The sequence below is a fragment of the Sphaerodactylus townsendi genome, linkage group LG05 (assembly GCF_021028975.2).
Source record: "Sphaerodactylus townsendi isolate TG3544 linkage group LG05, MPM_Stown_v2.3, whole genome shotgun sequence".
In the NCBI taxonomy this organism is placed as follows: domain Eukaryota; kingdom Metazoa; phylum Chordata; class Lepidosauria; order Squamata; family Sphaerodactylidae; genus Sphaerodactylus; species Sphaerodactylus townsendi.
The window spans coordinates 46,920,804-46,939,215 of NC_059429.1; the positions used below are offsets into that span (position 1 = coordinate 46,920,804).

General features: G+C 40.2%; 1 protein-coding gene across 7 annotated transcripts in view; it reads left to right on the forward strand.

Annotated features, from left to right (window-relative positions):
* Positions 1-18,412, forward strand: part of ODF2L (outer dense fiber of sperm tails 2 like) — a 41,816-nt gene that overhangs the window by 15,799 nt on the left and 7,605 nt on the right. For 6 of the 7 annotated variants that reach the window (XM_048498137.1, XM_048498141.1, XM_048498142.1 and 3 more), the window contains 8 exons: positions 2,331-2,516; positions 4,644-4,753; positions 7,408-7,543; positions 8,343-8,453; positions 12,543-12,647; positions 12,793-12,951; positions 16,292-16,377; positions 16,463-16,625. In XM_048498137.1, coding sequence (XP_048354094.1) covers positions 2,331-2,516; positions 4,644-4,753; positions 7,408-7,543; positions 8,343-8,453; positions 12,543-12,647; positions 12,793-12,951; positions 16,292-16,377; positions 16,463-16,625 — 1,056 coding nt within the window. The remainder of the gene's footprint in view (positions 1-2,330; positions 2,517-4,643; positions 4,754-7,407; positions 7,544-8,342; positions 8,454-12,542; positions 12,648-12,792; positions 12,952-16,291; positions 16,378-16,462; positions 16,626-18,412) is intronic. The other variant, XM_048498140.1, reaches the window with a different exon arrangement.

The following is an 18,412-nucleotide window of genomic DNA, read 5'->3' on the forward strand; positions in this document are numbered from 1 at the left end:
TACCTTTTAAGAGAGAATTCATCCAAGACAGGTCCACTGGTGACCTCTGGATGACTTGCTACCACCCAGCTTATATGACTGACCCAGCCCCAGCTCCTTATTATTGGTTACACATGAATGCCAGTGTGGGGTAGAGTTTCATACTAGGATCCGGAAGACCCAGGTTCAGATTGCCACTCTGCTGTGGAAGCTCCGTGGGTAACTTTGGGCCAGTCACTCACACTCAGCCTGACCTACCTCACAGGCTTGTCGTGAGGATAAAATGAAGAGAAAGATGTAAGATGATTTACGTTTTCATTATGGAGAAAGGCAAGATATAAATGAAGTAAATAAATATCAATGTAGCTGGAGATGGGTTGGTTGGTAAGTGGGGGCAGGGGAAAGATACAGAAACAAGTTATGGGGACTGCCAGAGAAGTCAAGGACGAAATAGTGTGGAGAGAGTAAAATTAGATGCCCCCCAGAAGTTCTTGTTAGCTCGCTGTGTGTATTACTAATTTTCAAGCCTTTTTATTTTTAGAGGCTGTAAAACAATTGAATTGCTTTCTCTTACTTATGCAAAAATCAGTTTGATTGTGCACATTGATATGTCTACCAACATAGAATGGATGAAGATGAGCCAGTGGTGAGCACCCTTTGGGTTCCGTCAGTCAACCAATTACCAATCTATCTAACAGTAGCATTGTCTAGCCCACATTTTGCTAGTTTGCTTGTAAGATTATAATTGGGCACCTTGTCAAAGGCCTTACTGAAATCAAAGTATGCTACATCCACAACATTTTCTGATGCAGAGGATTCTAACTTCTGTAGTTCTATATTCAGCAGTTGTTTCTTTATCATGCCAAAGGCTTGATTTTCCTCCAGCATGTAAAACAAATCAATATCAATGCCTGTGGATGTAATTTTTTGGCAACGAGTTTGGTCCATTGATCTTGGAGTAAGGAAAAGATTAAGCTGATTGGATTACATCAATAATGAACATGCTGCCAGTATTTAAGCGTTCACATTCATGCTTTAGTCTCCCACAAATGCTGGCCCGCATATAACTCGAATTGCCTGTGCTTCTGAAAAACTTCATACTAGGGGAGAAGACTGTTTTGTAGTTTTGTTGGTGATTGTGTAGTTTGAGGTGGAAGTTACTTTGCTAAGAAACTTGTAGCGTTATTATGGTGACATCTTGTGTTAGTAGGTGAAATCGCAGCTGCGTTTTCTGCCCAAGGGTCATTGCCTTTTGTCAACAAATATAAACTTTCCTAATAAGGCCTTTTCTTCTGAGTCACCAAGCTGAACACTTCTCATCAACCTGTATTGTAGCTTGCCAAGGGGTTGATACTGCTGCTATTCCTGCAGTCCCAGGTTGGCAGCAAAAACTTTTCATTCCTCAAGTTCCTGGTCAGTTAATTTATTGGATATTTGTTGTGCAGCTCTGCTGTAAACTGAGTTGTTGGTAACCATACTGACTCCCCGCCTTTAAAAAGTGTCAAATCACAACAGTAATCTCTCTATCAACTCCTCCCTTACCCTCACTTGTATTGATACGTAAAGCTGTCATACAAATAATTACATTTGCAAAAGATTCTTCATTAAAATAGTTAGATTCTCAACTTGGCTATGTCATCAGAAGTGTTTTTTATTTGAGAAAAACCATTATGTTAATTGACATCTGACTTGGGTTCTCTCTATTATAATCAATATTATTCAAGTTCATAAGTGAGATGTTGTAGACTATGGACTGTGTTGTTAGAATCCTCACTGGTTCATTACATTTTTGCTGATATAAAAGTTGCCTAGTGCAGATGTGACAATTCAGCATTTCTGTGACATTCTTGTGCTCCATTTGAGCCATGCTGATAAGGAGCTGGATGAACCACCTCTATTAGCCTGAGGGGACACCCTATGGGTCCCCAGGTCTAATCTGGCCCAATCTGGCCCTAGAAGTGAAAATTCATCAGTTGTATGTGAAGCTGGAATGGAATTTTCCAAGTCATTGGATCATATTTCAGATGCAGAGGTGATGACCTTAACGTGTCTTGCTGCAGGTTAGGTCAGCTGGCTGTGTTGGGTCATGTTTCAGTGCTATGTAGACTCTGGGCAAGTTCCTCGCACCATTCAAGAATATGTTTAGCTGTAAGTTTAAGGTGTCTTGGTTAAATAACTGAGAAAACCCAAATATTAAACTTGAAGCCTGTTTTAAACTGTCACTGGATTGAGTCTGAACAATTGCTTTTTTGGTCTGTCATTTAATCCGATATGTGGGTAAATAAGAGACCTCTATGTTTGTCTGCACAAACATTTAAAATGTAGAATTTATTCTCTCAATGCTCTTGCAGGCTATAGAAAAGAAAATTACTGAATGGAAGCTACAAGTTGGAGACCAAAAGCAGCAGATTTTGACTGAAAAGGAAAGAAGAAAGGAGAGAAAGGCTGCACTGAAAAAAGCAGCACAGGTTCAGAAACAAAGAGCTGAACATTTGGATGCTGCTATGGAAAATTTGATTTCCAAAATTAAGGAGAAGGTGAGGGGTTGATTAGGAGACTATATTGTTTCAAAAGAACAAAGATACCCATTAATGCTGGTGGTTCATGCTAATGGTTGTCTGGAAGGACCAACTTCATTTTATGGACATATTTAATTCTTTTTGTAAATCATTTTAGAGAGTAACCATGTTGGCTTGCAGTAGAAGAGCTAGATTTGGATCCAGTAGCACTTTAGAGTCGAATAAGATTTTTGAGGTATAAGCTTTCGAGAGCCAAAGCTTCCTTCACAGAAAGAAAAAAGTATACTTCACGTGAGTTATGAAGTGACCTGATATCTGTGAAACAGTTTATCAGTATGTGTATTGTGGTTAAGAAGGGAAGTGTCTGAGGAGGTAAGCTCCTTTTATTCAGATGATTTAGCGAATCAGAAGTTCAACTGAGCTAGCCTTTGTTTAGTTAGAGGGGAAGGTATACCCTATGCAAGGACTAAGTAGCCTAGGCACACTCTACAACAAACTCCAGTTATTCTTCTGAGCTCACTGACTTAAATAGACTTAGGCAGGTGTTGCTCTAATTGGGATATATGTTCATGTAAATCTATGCCCCTTAAGCTCTTGTTTTAAATTATACAATGACTTCGGGAAAGCAATACTGTTCTACTGGTTCAAATGTAACAAACCTGCCCGTTTGACTACTTCTGGGACTTATTTTTTTCTAGACCTTTGAAAGACAGGCTTTCAAAAAAGTTTTGCTGTGTTAATTGAATATGCACAAATTAGATGCTGCATTGTAGATTCTTTGATTATGAGCTCTGCTTTTCTACCATATATTTATGTGTGCCTGACTTGTAGTCTTTCCCACATTGATCTATTTCTGCAGATAATCCAACAAAGTTTGTTATACTAATCTAGACTGGAGTGTGTTTTTTAAATTATATGGTATTGTCTGAAATAGTATATATTTCTTTTTCAAAGATAAGTAGCAAAACATTCTGTATTGTTTAGAAAGAAGCAGATGATTTTTAAAAAATCTTCTCAACTATACTTCCCTTTTAAGTAATTTTTGGAAAAATGGTTTCCGTTTATTGTTTCAAAGTAACATGTGTGCTCTCTGATAGCATTTGTTCTGGGCTTAGGAAAGCTGTTTGAAAGACCCCACTGTTATTTAAGTAGGCAGTCTCCACTTCAGTTGGGGGAATTGGCTAGAAACAAAGAATAAGAAAGGGTAACTGGGTTCAATAACATATGTGTACCAGGATAGTCCTAAGTGAAATCTCTCAGAAGAGCAGGCAATTGTATAATTAAAATATGGTTCTATTAAAGAATAAAAATAATATAACAAAAATATGTTTTAAGCAATGAACATGTGTATACAAAGCATACAAGAGCTGACTAAGAGAAAAGGGAGAAAGTTGGATATGGTTTCAGGGATGGATGATAGCTGTCAATCTTGAAGGGACATGCAGGGAAAGCAGCTCTGAAAAGGAAAATAACCAGCATTTCTAGGAGTAAACACAAGAGGCCACAAGCACATAGGAGTGCATGTACAGATCCAGAACACATACACACTATGAATGGCCCAAATACCAATATTTGTACCCCAAAATGGGTCCTTACACTGGATGAGGTAAGCTGGCAGGAAAACCAGAGAAAAAGAATTGATTGCTTTTCCAGTGTACCAACAATAAAATAGGAGATGCTTGATGAGTCTTTAGAACCCAAGAGAATGCTTGGACTGTTTTCTTGACTGTGTTTGATTGTTGGGTTGGGTGTAGTTAGGGTAAGTCATGGTCTGCTTGGAGCACTGATGAAATCACCTGAGGGTGACACAGTGGGAATTAGGTCATCCCATTGTCCAGCCAGGCTTACTTTTGGATCAGAGGAAAAGTTCAGCTGCCAACCTGCCATCTGCTGAAGCTTGACACACAAGATGGATCCCAAAATTCTGGGAGCAGTGTCTTGCTCTTATGCTAGTCTCTGACCCCTGTGCCTTTGTGGCACCCCCTTAGTGGGAGGAGGGGTCTGACTGCTGACACCATAGTAGGTTCACCGTGTCTTGGTGCTGTATGTCTGAAGGAGGGGAATGAAAATACCTTCTGTATTTAAGGAAAATTTTTTGAAAAGAGTTCTTGTATTACATGGGTCTGTATTTTGTACATTCTTCAGGAAATCCAGTTGACTGAGGCACTTTCAGCTTCTAATGTCTGGAAAAGTCATCATCAGACAGTGGTAGATGAAAAAACCAGGTTAGAAGTTCAAGTTGAAACTTTGAAAAAGTAAGTTTGTATATTGTACTACTTTGTCAGTAATCTCTTGATTAAAAATTAATACAGCCTTATCAACAGGTTTCCCACTTCCCTGCATTTTTACAGTGTAAATTTCAAGCAGACTTTAGAATTTAGTGCAAAGGTTATGGTAGTTAAGCACTAGCAGTCTTTCTCCATAGCATCCAAAAAACTTTATGAATAAAACCATTTGTTGTGGGACATCTCCTGCTTGTCGTGTGGCTCCTTAGGGAATTGCTGAGTTCCTGATTGAATGGATTAGGCAGGCAGTGTTTGGAGATCACATTGCTGCTATGCCTGTTAGCTCTTTTACTTCCAAAAAGGGAAACCAGAAGGAGCAAAGGAGATCCAGTACAAGCTTTTGACGTGTTGAGCTCTTAAAGTGCTGCTGTAGAATTATTCTGGAATACTTTTTCTGGCAGTAGACAGAGGCCCGTGTTTATTGTTAAATTGGAAGTGGTGCATATGCATATTTTCCCTCAGCCTTCAAAATAATGTCAGCCAGAAGAAAAATGTGCACATGTCATTAATGCCACTGTTCTTTAAAGCAACAAATGTCATAATTGACATATTGCATTTTTGAGGTTGGAAATACAGATCTTAAATGGATGAAAGACTGCTTACAGCATTGAAATAGGATTCACATAAGATGTTTCCTTTATTTTTTTTGAAAAAGTTCATAACCTGGAAACTAAAACATCGAATATATCTGCTGGCATTTTGGGGTACTGATCATGATATGCAAAGGTATTCCAGAAAATAACAGCCGAATGGCTTCCCCTGCTTTATGTCTAAATTGCTGGTTATTTTGGAACATAAGTTCTCATTTCAGTTTATTCGGATTTTCCTGAACTTTTTTGAATATTTTGAAAATTGCCAGTGGATAGATTGAGGTCCCCAACTTTTTTGAGCCTTGTGGGCACCTTTGGAATTTTGAGAGGGGGTGGTGAACATCCACCCCAAAATGACTGCCACGGGAGATACAGCCAAATGCAATCTCTCTCTCCTCACACTTCCTGGGTAGAAGGAAATCCTGAAGGGAAATAATAAAGCAACATACAGACTCAGGGAAATTCAGGTGCTTACCATTCCTTCTTATCTCCCAGTGGAAATCTTTCATCTGAATAACAGTAGCCAGTATTAACTCCTGTCTTATAGGGGTCCTGCCCCTTTTTGAAAATTTAGTGGCCACCATATTGGGGGACTCTGAGATAGACTGTTGCTACTCATGAGTAGTGGAGTGCCCACAAGCTAGCTGTTGCAGTGTTTTATAGTGTTATATATATGGACCAGAGTTGTGATGTAAAATTCCTGATATCTTAACCATGATTGAGAGTAGAAGCAGGCTTCTGTACTTCCTTTTCCCATGTACATCCCCCCTCTCCTGTTTTATGTCAGAGTTAACTATGCTGCAGTATTATGGCTAAATAAAACGAACTTTGATTTATTTTGACCAAGACTTGTTAACTGTTTGATATCCTGATTATAAGCTAGGTTACAGTTGACATTGCTGCAGGTGAAACACAATGATTAATGCTGTCAAGAGCATGAGATGGAAAATTTGTATGGGAAAGGGAGAGTAGAATTGAGAGGGCTCAAGCAAGCCTGTAGTCCACGCTGGATTTCTTTATAGAGACAGTGGATGCTGTGGCTTCCTCATGCCTCAAAAACAGTCTTGAATGCTTTAGTTTATAAAGAAATACAATGGAGGCTGCCAGGAATGTGAAGCAGAACTTGCTGAAATCTTTCATATTTCCACGTAACATTAGTAACTTAGTGAAAATGATTTTCCTAGACTTTGTACCACATTGCGCTCTCTCTCTCTCTCTCTCACGCGCACACACACACACGCACACACACACACACACACAATCTAACTTTATATTCCTAATAATATTGGGGTATAAGCTTCATTGTACCCTGTGTGACTGACTTCTGAGTAAGTGTGCATAAGATCAGATGGAACCACCCTTCTTGAGTAAAACTCTGGCTCCCAAATAAAATGATTTCACCTCCAGAGTACTCTGGGGGCCTTGTAAGGCACAGCCCTTGCTCCAGGCGCAAAGCCTGCCAGCTGTCCACACTGTACTTACCTTATTGCTGTCCAGTTCTGTCACTGTTCTCTCTGCCATTTCAGTTTGTTACAGTTCCCTTGTATTCCTGAGCACCAGGGCTCTGTGGGATACCTTGTATGCCCCTCCATCCTCCTCTTTGTCCACCATGGAAGAGGCAACAGTGAGCACCTCTGTAGTTCTTATCCCCTGCACATAACCTCCACATACTAGCTGGTCCATGAGTGCCCCCATCTGCTGTATGCTTCCTTTTTATAAGCTATTCAGCCTGAAGCTTCTCTATGGCGGGATGATTCAGTTTCCAGTGCAGTCCACTTCCAGTTGTTGCAGAAGAGACCCATTGTCACTGTGGCAAGCCACAGTCGTTCTGTTTTTGTGCTATTTCTTATAGTTTCCTTGCGCTTCATTAAATGGAAAATCTAATTTCAGTTTTTCCTAAATAATTTTTTTTCCATATGGTTCATATGGAAAAATTTCTAAGAAGTTGAGAATGAGGAAGTTAGTTAACATGGCCGTATGTTCTTAATCTAGTTAGTTATGATTGCTTCAGAAGCTGTGCTTGAAATGTTGAAGGCAGGTGGAAGACCATCTGATAGAACTACGAAGAATACAAGATTACGGGAGGAAGTCCAAGGGAGAGATTCTTGCACAGCTTAATTCTGTCCTCTCTGAAAATGAAATCCTTTCTCTTGAAAATGCAAAATTAAAGGTAATGTCATCTTCATTTGCAGAAAGTATAGTCATTCTGTTTGAGTTAAGTTCTCCTCTGTTGAAGAGCATCTTGATCCTTTCTGAGCATACTTTCCAATTGTTTTGTTGTAGCACTTTCCATGTGGTTGCACATAAAAAATCCATTTCCTTACAAAGCATACATTCATTCCTTTATTTCTCACTGAACTCTTTCATCCCAGTCTCATGCTTGCTTACTGAAAAGTGGCTCTCACAGTGTTAGCTGAGACTGACTTGCAAGGAAGTCTTCATGGGGTTAAAAGCAGAGGCGTATCTCCAAGGGGATGGGGGGCACAATGCACAGGGCGCATGCCCATGTGGGGGTGTGGCAGGGACGTTCTGGGGCGGGATGGGAACAGAGGACGCACCGGTACACTGGTCGCTTTTCCCACTTGCTACGCCTCTGGGTTACAGCTTGAGACTTACAACTAGCATGTAACAACTTGTTAATGAGGGTTTTAATGGTTAATTTCTAAGTTTTTTTATTGGAAGGAAATAATTCCCATTCGTTGCAAAAAGAATTTGACTCCCCTTCAAGTGCATCTTAAAGTCCCAAACAGATTGACTGTTTTGCAGGCTGAACCCAAGTTTGGATCGTTCGAATGCACATGTCTACACTCTCTGTTAGCCAATCTAGAATGTAAAGTAGGGATATCAAAATAGCCGGAAATAACTAGCTTTTCATTTATTTGCTACACTACACTAGCCAAACCCAATTTTTTCATTTCCTAATGAGACCTTGTGAGTAGTATTTATTTAAGCTGCATTCTAAATGTTAGGCATCCTCTGCTGCTTTGGACGTGAATATTATGTCTGCAGAAGCTGAACTCCTGGACTTGCATGAAGAAGCAAAGCTGCAAGAGAACCTGGTTAACCAATATAAGACTGAGGTGAGTCATTCAGCTGGAATACTTTTTGGTGCTGTGTTCTGACAATACTTTCCCTGATATTTCCTCTGTGTAAAATGGGGAAGCAGTAAAGCTCCTTACCTTGCTGTATACTTGGTCACTGTCTCACTTCCAAGATCAGTGGATATGGTCATGTTGGCATAAGGTTTTAATAGAGCATACATGTGCAAACCCTGGTGTGCATAAACCTGGGTTTTATGATCAATGTCTGGCTTATATCCAAGATGTCACTTGCCTTATTCCAGATAGAAAGCATTAGGATTGTGTGCAAGCAGCTGTATTCAAATGCGGTCATATTAAAAAGTTTTCTGCAGGCCAGCAAGGCATCACAAAATGACTTTTATTTGTATTTTACCACTACCAGTAATTGAGATTGTTGGTGATTATTTTAAGATATTGTCTGATGATTATTTGCAGGGTTGGCCCTTCGTGTCTATGTATGAGTCATATTGCATGGTTCAGGATAGCAGTTTTATGTAGTGTGATTGCCCAGTGAACAGTAGGATATGTTGCCAACCCCTCTTGGGGCAAGCTGGTTGCTAAGCAACTGCGGTGAGCTGTTTCTCTTGGCAGAATCTTAATCATGATTCATGACTGGCTGAGGGTGGCTTGGGATTAATACCTTTACCATATTAATTAACTAGCATAACTAATGAGTTCCAGTGGTGTACAAAACTGAACAGCCGCAAAAAGTCTGTTCTGAGATGAAGCTTCTCAGTTAAAGCTGTGTTATAACACAGATGTAGCAAATGCAGTTAGTCATGAATTGCACACACGATTCTTTCTGACCCTGGCTTCCTGGATGACCAACTCCCTAACAAGTACTGTTCTTCAACTACCATTGAGGGGGCCTATTTATATTAAGATGCAAGTAATACCCATGAGGCCTATTTCTGTCATTGTAACAGTATTGTGACACCAGCCAGGACACGAATGTGGTCCATTTCACATTCTTGATTCAATAAAAAATGTGATTCTTTGCCTGTGATTCTTTGCCAGGAATCTCTGCTTGTTTATGACCTTATTTCATTTCATTTCCATGAAACTTGAATTTGAAATGCTTGAGCTGAGAACCTTTTCTACAAATGAAGACCAGCCACCAACATACATCTGTAGAATCCCACAATTTTTATGCTGAGCAGTTGGTGAAATCGTGCTCTACAACCAGATGAAACTTTTAATAGAAATTTCCGGTCATACTTTGGCTTCATTGGGTTTTTGGTTCAAGCATCTCTGAATTTTGTAGTTCAGTATTAGACATATTATAAACTGGTATAAATTTGCATGGGTTTATTCGTGTGCACACATATACAGTTAGTAGATAAAAAAAACTAAGAGTAATAAATACTGTATAAATGTGTAAATGTATCCATGCAAAGATGTATCAATTCATAATGCAAAATGTTAGTGGATACACTGCTGCTATATAGTTTTGTTTTCTAGCACTGATTAAGTAATGAAACTAGTGAGATAACAGGCATAATTAATAACAATTTTCAGAGCCAGCAAATGTTTGCTGGCAGATACTTTGAAGAGTAATTGTGGTAGTAGCATTCATGAACTTTTTGCTTTCAACTATCACAATTAGATTCTTGAGTAAAGTTTTTCTTGTCTGTACAAGGAATATCTATGGGGTCTAAATGTCTAGTATTGCTCTCACTTCACTAATTTAAATATTTTTGTGAACACAGTGCAGGGGAAGAATTGTAGATCAGCGCCCCCGCCCCCCCCAACTCTTTTGTGAACCTATGGGCTTTCTGGAATTCTGACAGTGTGATGGGCACAACTGCAAAATGGCTGCTTTAGGCTCCTAGGCAAGACCAAACACAAAATGGACACCACAGAAGGTGGAGACACACACATAGAAGAAGCTCAAATACAGGGGACAAGAGGAGTAATTGTAAAAAATATACTGGGAAATACGTTAGGAGAGAGGAGAGAGAATAAAACCAACATTGTGGTGGCAGCTGCTGTTGAAAGGTTGTATTAATTTTCACATGTTGGGCAGAGTTTACACATGTATACAGCTGTTGTGCAGAAGCTCCACCTGGCAATGCCCACTTTTTGAAGATATCTGGTGGATGCCAAGAAAGGTCTCAGTAGGCACTGTGGCTCCCACAGGCACCATGTTGGAAGAACCCCTCCTGTAGATATATTTTAAAAATTGTGTTAATTTGCCTGTAGATTAACCTTTTATTCTGGTTTCAGAGTAATAGCTGTGTGCTGGGAGGGAGCTAGCCTTTTGAGGAGAAAATTGAAAATATTGACCCATTCTAGTTCCTCACACATAATTTTTTAGGCACTGGCTTGCTGGATTACATAATACTTGAAAAACTGAGAGGCTTAGATACAGAGAACCACAAATGAAACAGACTTTGTAGAACAGATGTCTGCCATTCCTTCCGACCACATCCGCCCTTTACTTATAAGAAGAGATTGCTGGATCAGAACAGTGTTCCATGCTGCTTCACAAAGCCGCCAACCAGTTGCCCTGGAGGGCCAAACAAATAAGGCATACAGGCCATTCCCTCCTCTGCTGCTGCCTCGTAGCTCTGGTATTTAGAGGTTTGCTGACTCTCGATATGGAGGCTCCCTTCAGTCAGCATAGCTATTAGCCAAGAATCTGTCTAACTCGTCTTTATAGCTAACAGATATTTCCTTTTTTACCTCTCCTGAACCTATATCCCAATGATACAATTGGGTGCCCCTGAGTTGTAATGTTATGGGAGAGGGAGAAAAAGTTCCTTCTACCAGATTCTTTAAAATGTATTCAACAAGATTTTTACTCTACACTTTTCCCTAACCGTAACCCTCATAGGGCCTCCGAGATAGCTAACAAAAACATATAGAATATCATTTTAAAAGTCATTAAAACCAACACACAAATACGTAATTAAAGCAATTTAAAGTTCGAGCTTAAAATATAAAAAAGATAAAAATGTTGTTGAAACATTTATTAAATAATTAAAATATTTTTTCACTCCCTGTGTAATTTTATAAGTCTATATCATGTTTCCCTTTAGCCATCATTTTTTCTAGGAAGAAAGCCCCCAAATTCACCAGCTTTCCCTTATAGGAAGAGTGCTCCACCCCCTAATGATCTTGATTCCCTTCCTTTGAATGTTTCCAACTTTGCAATATCCTTTTTGAGATACAGTGACTAGAACTGCATGCAGTGTTCCTAAATGCGGCCTCACTATAGCTTTAAACAAGGGCACTGCAATATTGGCCATTTTCTTTTCAATCCTTTTCCTAATAATTTGTACCATGGCATTATGCCACACACCTGGTTAATATTTTCATCAAACTTTCTACTACAACTACAAGATCTCTTTCCATCTTTATCTCTGCTAGTCAGACCCCATCAGCATGTAATTAAAAATTTAAAAAAATTGTTCCAAAAGACATCACTTTATACTTACTGACATTAAACTTCTTTTGTAATATTGCTGCCTACTCAACCAACCTAGAGAGATCCTCCTATAGCTCTTTACAATCTGCATTGTGGTTACTGTTTTGGTTGGTTGCACAACATTTATATTTCACACCAGGTCTTACACCTGTTCAGAAGCAAGTCCAGAGTTGGCACACCTCTTTTTGGCTCTGTGACCAACTGTTCAAATTTATGTAATTTATTATGTTTAGAAAACATGTTTCTGTGGATTAATTGAGTATTTATTTGCTCAGTCTATGTGCGGGTTGTTCAAGTCACCAGTAATATGATGTTCTCACTTTTAATCAGTTGCCTTATTTCCTTCTCCATGTCAAGATCTGCTTCCTGATTTTGATCAGACGATGATATGCTCTCATTTTTAAGTAACAGGACCAGATATCTACACCCATAATAATTCCATGGGGGAGGTTCCCCCCTCCAAATGGTTTCTAGCTTCTTTGACTCTACTGTTTGCACATACTCTTCGTTAATTCTATAGTTCCAAGCCAATATTACGTGTATCTTTACAAAATTAATTTTTAAAACTATTTAAAATTCAAATGCAAGCTTTTATGCTTGAAATAAACATTAGCATTCTGAAAGAAATATCATTTTGGTGTTCATGTAAAATGCTGTAGGTGCAGAAATTAGAAACAGAAGCTGAAGAATTGAAGACCAGGTATAAAAAAGTCATACATGAAAGGAAAAAGTTAATGGAAGTTAAAGATTTAGAAATGGATAAGGTAAGTACAGCGTATTCTATTTTTGTGCAATTAATACTATACAGTAGTTTAAACTTATTGGGCTGTGCAAAGTGCCTGTAAACACTAACAGTCCTTTTTCTTCCACCGTTTACTACCCGCCCCCATCATCAATGCTTTTTCACAGATGAGAGGCCAGACGGAGGCTCGTTTGAAGGAGTTAGAACATGCCCATGATTTACAGAGAGCAGCTGAAGGGAAACTGCAGAAGTGTCAAGAAAGCCTGCTGTCATGCCAAAAGAGCTGTGTAGATAAATCCAAAGCCTTTAGGGAACTGCAGGTTCAGGTGCTTGGGGAACAGTAATTCTTGGTTAACGCTTCTAAAGAAATGTGGAAAGAAGTCCAGGAAACTGGGGCTTTCTTCTCCCTTTTTCATTTTTTAAAAAAAGAATTGTAAAGGAGGGAAAGCAGGGTTTGCCAGTTGAGGGCACTCATGTCATCCTGCTGCCTGCTGTATCTCCCTAGTGGAATAAACACCCTTTTTGTACCTGAATTGGTGCACTGGATGAAACTGATCTGTTCAATTGCTTTTAGAGGCAATGGTGTTACTTCTTTATGTATTTGAATTTCTGCAGACGGACCTTGGCTATTAGATATTGATCTCTGAAGCAGTAATTGTCTTGTGATAATCTGCTCCTTCACTCTGTTTAAACATTAAATGTATAAATATCTATCCCTGAGAAAAAACAGTGGAGTACCTAATGGATAATGTTGCATTGAAAGAAGCTCAACTCCAGTTTGACATCATTTTAACAGAATTATTGGCATTGTTTTAATATGGCTGTTTTTCTGTTTAACATTGCAGACCTTTTTACACTAATGGCTGAGTTCAGACTTCTGCTGTTTGTTTGTGATGGGCATAAACCGGCTTGTTGCTGTCTTTGCATTCTCCCTCTCCACCTTCCTTCATATCTGAAATGTGATTGAAGTCTTCCTGGTTTGAAAAACCTTCAGTCAGAATCCAGTTTGCCATGACATCCAGTCTCAAAAGACAAACTGCTGTCTGTTTTCTTGCCACAAACCAGAATTTTTACCAGAGAATGCCCATTGACTAGCATGCCCATTCATTAGGAGACACCATTATCCAAGTTGCACAGCAGCCTGCACTTGGAGCATGAGGACTTCAGAACCAGGAAGTCTTCAATCACACTCCAAATGCAAGGAGAGAAGGGAAGGAGCATTGGGGTGCTCACATCATGTGCCTGAAACACCATGAGTCCTTTCCACTTAAGGCTGGGGTGTATGCCAAGGAGGAGGGTGCACACAGCAATCCTCCCCCTCACAAGTGAACATTTACTGGAGGGGGGGGGTGTGGTATACAGAAACATATTTCCACATTCCTTTTGGTAGAGATTTGCTTTGCATGGCAGGGAGGGCTGGCTCCAGAGCAGGTTGCAGCGAGTCTCTTCAACTACTTTGGTCAACGTGGTAGCATCATGAGTCTAGAGGCAATGATAGGTACAAGCCACACCTGTCACTTTCTATCAGATGCCATCCCTCTGCCCATTGGGTTCCCTGGCAGTGAACAGGTCCTGGCATGCAAACAAAGCAACAAGCAAGGCTCTGGCTTGGCACGAGCAAAGAGTTTCTATTCAACATTTGAATGAAGTCTGTAAATCTCCTTGAATACAGTGTATTTTAATCCTGTCTAAACTTGCATAGGATTGGGTTGCATACTTTGCGTTTCATTTGTAAAGTTTAATGAAGCAGTCTCTGCATGACTGGGGATCGACACTGGTTGCTCAGTTCGCACAGGTGGTTGGTTATCTGTGTGGGAGAAAGAAGGGGCTTGCACTGCTTCTCCACTATACATTTTCAGCACTGGCCTGCAGTGAATACATGAACTGAAGTTAAATTGGCTTTTGAAGGGAATGTAAGGCAGCTATCATGAAAGTTATTGTTTCCAAAGAGCACTAGTTATAAGTAATGGGCGCACAGATACTTTCTCCTTCAATTCACCTTTTTCAGAATGGATTCTTGGTTCATCTTTTGTTGAACATGGTTAGACCACAAACCCAGGTGTTTTTTTTTTAATTCACCCTCCAGTTTATTTATTTATTTCAAAATAACCTATATATCTTCTTTAAATAGCCATTTGTAAAAGCCAGTTAAAAATGTCGTTCAAGTTTGCAAGGCACTCTTGTATGCTGTGCAGCTTCCAGAAATGTAAAGCTTCCAGAAATGATGCAGCATTTCCAGATAAGAATGTCAGATGAGCTCAATTTTACATTTCATACAAGTTTGGATTTTACATACTTTACTCCTATTTTAGTTGTATTTTTACATTTGAAAGCGTAATTGAGAGACCTAATTCATCTATATATATAAAAAGCTAACAGTGACTTTGTTAGTCACGCCCTAACTCCAAAACGGCTGGACGGATCGCCCCCAAATTTTCACATGACGTTCCTCCCTGTTCTGGGCAGGTAATCAGACCTTCAAATCACCGAAAGTCCATACCTGAGCCAGGTAAAACGTCTTTTTCCTGGCGCACCAAGCCTTGAAGCTGGCTCTGTTTAACTGTCACCCTTAGAATGTTCATGCAGCATGTCTGTCTGTGGCTGGAGGGCTTGGTATGAGGGCTTAGAATGTTCATGCAGATGGGCAGAGATGAGCAGTGAAAACAGAAAATAGGTAATACTGTTAGGTAATAATAAAGCTGGCTGGAAGTGGAAACACATACACACTTTAAGCCGCGGTAGTGAGACGCCAGGTGGGGGTCCCCCCCCCCCACACACGCTCCAGGTAACTTCTTTCTCACTCTTCTCTGTGCCTCTTCACCCACTGCTACCACACAATCTGCTACACCCACTTCATCTCCTCTCACACACAACTCACTCTGCCCTCCCTCACATCCAACCTCCATTTACCCATTTCTACACCCATGTTCACCTCACTGCTCTCTTTTACTAAAAAGCAAGCTGGAGTTTGGCCTTTTTTCTTCTAAGAAAATCCACAGTGTGGGGTGGGCTAACCAACACCTCACTGGTCTTCCTCGGCTTCTTTGCACATGGCTCCTTTAAGAACCTAGAGAGCTGGGTTCCTCCTCGATCTGAGCTTACCACTGTCTCTGCCCGCTCTGCTGCCTGGACTGGGATAGTACTCCTTGCTCCCAGTTCCCTGCCTTTACCTAAAGCCAGAACTGTGTACATGTCAACCAGCCTCCTCATGGACAGCAGGATCTCGTGACTCTGGAACAAAGTTACGCTTTGTGGAATGGAAAGTGGTTACATTATACTAAAAAAAAACAAGACAATCTCACCATATAACAACAATGTGGAATTGAAAAGGGAAAGGGATTCCATTTGACCACCCCAAAAGGCTATGCTGGGGATCATTGGACCTGCATGGACATCTGTGTGGGTTGTGGACTGTGATGAGAAGAACAATTGCCACAGCAACGCGTGGCCGGGCCCCGCTAGTATATTCATAAGGGGCCAAATCTGCCATATGATAGTGGAGAAGCAGGATGAACTCTGTCCTTCCATGTGACCCATCAAATAGATGCGGTTTGTCTTGAGCATGGGTCAGTCTCAGTAGCTGCTGTGAAAGACTGCATAGAACTGATAGAATTTTCTTTTTTGTCTGCTGCTTTGTAAAATATGTTAGAACCATTATTTTCACAGGTGGCCAACAGTGATGATTTCTTGAAATACTATTCTATGCAAAATGAAAATTATACAATTCAGACGAAGTATGAAGAAGTTCAAAGGTGAACAAGGCTCCCCTTCATTATTTCCTTTTCCATCCGCTTTTGTAGTGATGTTACTTATATATCTATCTCTCTGACTTAAAAGAAAATTAGAAGAAATGGAATTACAAAACAAAAAGCTTGAAGATCAGCTGGTGGACCAGGAAGAGAGTCTTCAGAAAATTGAACTGCAGTTCAAACAAAAGCTTGCAAGTTATGATGCTTTGACCAGACAACTGGAAGTTGCTTTGGAAGATGGACGGAAAAGGGTAGATACAATCTAGACTGCTTTGAATTTTTGATTCAGATGAACAGTATTCAGACTGTTCCTCTGTGGACTCATGAAAGAGGCAGTTGGCATAGTTCTACGTTTTCTTTGTAGAACACTTCTTTTGTCAATGGGAGAGTGCAGTGTTATCTTTTAAAGTGAAAGTCATACTTTCCTCAGAGAATTGCCCTCAGAGTATTGTTTACTCATTAGTGAAGGAAAGGTCTTCTATATATGCCCAAAGCATTTTTTTCTTGATCATATATTGAGGGGTGGCAGGAAAGACTGGCATTGAGTTTTGGTTCCTGGACTAATTCTGGCTCTGATTAAGCACCAGGAAGGAACACCTTGGACTGATATCACACACACACTACACCACTGTAAGATTGCTTTGTCATGAGTTTCCCACATTGAGCAAGTACCTGTTGCATTCTCATGCTGCTGATGTACCATCAATCAAAGAGTGATACCAGCATAGACTTATACTGCCTGTGTGTGTGTGTGTGTGTGAGAGAGAGAGAGAGAGAGAGAGAGAGAGAGAGAGAGAAAGACCTCGCATCCGGAAATAATACAAACTAGATTTGTTCTAAAGTCTTTATTTCAGTACGAAAGGGCAATATGAAGCAAAGACGAATCTGAGATTCCCACTCAAACCTACTGTCTATATTCCCCAAAGCTTCTGCCACCCCCCCCCCCTTAGCCAAACGGCTCCTATGATTCCCACTACAAAGCACTACAAGCCTGGGAACAGCTCATACTTCCCACATGACAAGTTCAGGTCTTCCAGGGCTGCCAAGGCTGTCTGTGGAAGGAAGGGAGGAGGGAGCACAGGACACCTGCAGAGTACAAAGCAAAACCATAACTCTTTGCAATGCCCACCACCTATCAACTGACAGGCACAGGCCTGACATTGTGTGTGTGTGGTGTAGCAGCAGCTTAAAAATGCAAACATATAGGGACTTAGGATAAAGCAGCTTTACTGTGGTGCAGTTAAAATTACCTGAAGTGCATAGAGGCCATTACCCAAATGAGGTAAAACTAATCTGTCCAGGTTTACAAAATCATCATTTAGAAGCCATGAATAGAATGTTTTCTCCTTCTCCCATAATACTAGAACTCAGAGTCATGCAGTGAAAAAGTTGAGGAGCAGATTCAAGAAAGCCAAAGGTTTGCTATTTCATACAATGCATAATTAGTTCATGGAATTCACTGCCACAAGATTTGATGCCCACTAGCTTAGGGAAACTTGACGGATTCAGAGAAGATAGATCTATCTTTATTTCAAATAATCCAATGACCCAGTGGTATTGGACAACTGGGTATGCCTATCAAGAACTGCTTGCCAAGATGGCTAAATGGATCCTTCATGTTCAGAGGCAATGTACCATTTAATACCAGTACTGGAGGACAAACTGTGGAAGAAGGCTTTTGCTTCCATATAACTTTTGTGGGCTTCCCAAAGGCAACCAGTTGGCCACTGTGGGTTATGTGGGATCCAGCAGGCCTCTTCTTAAGGCATACATGAAGAAAATGCACCAAACCAGTATGTTACATGCACGTCCTCCGGTGTTTGGACAAAGTATGGAAGCATGGTAAGAGGAAGTGAGGGTCATCCTTGTATCTCAGTTCAGAAGCCAGTTTGCCTTTTGTCTGAAGAATGGATATAAGTAATTTCTTAACATAAAGTAATATCCGTGTACAGAGAACTGCTAGTGGGAGATGGAGCATGACTCAGCCCTAATACATCCAGATAAGAACTTTTTCCCTTTGCTGTTATGATTATACATG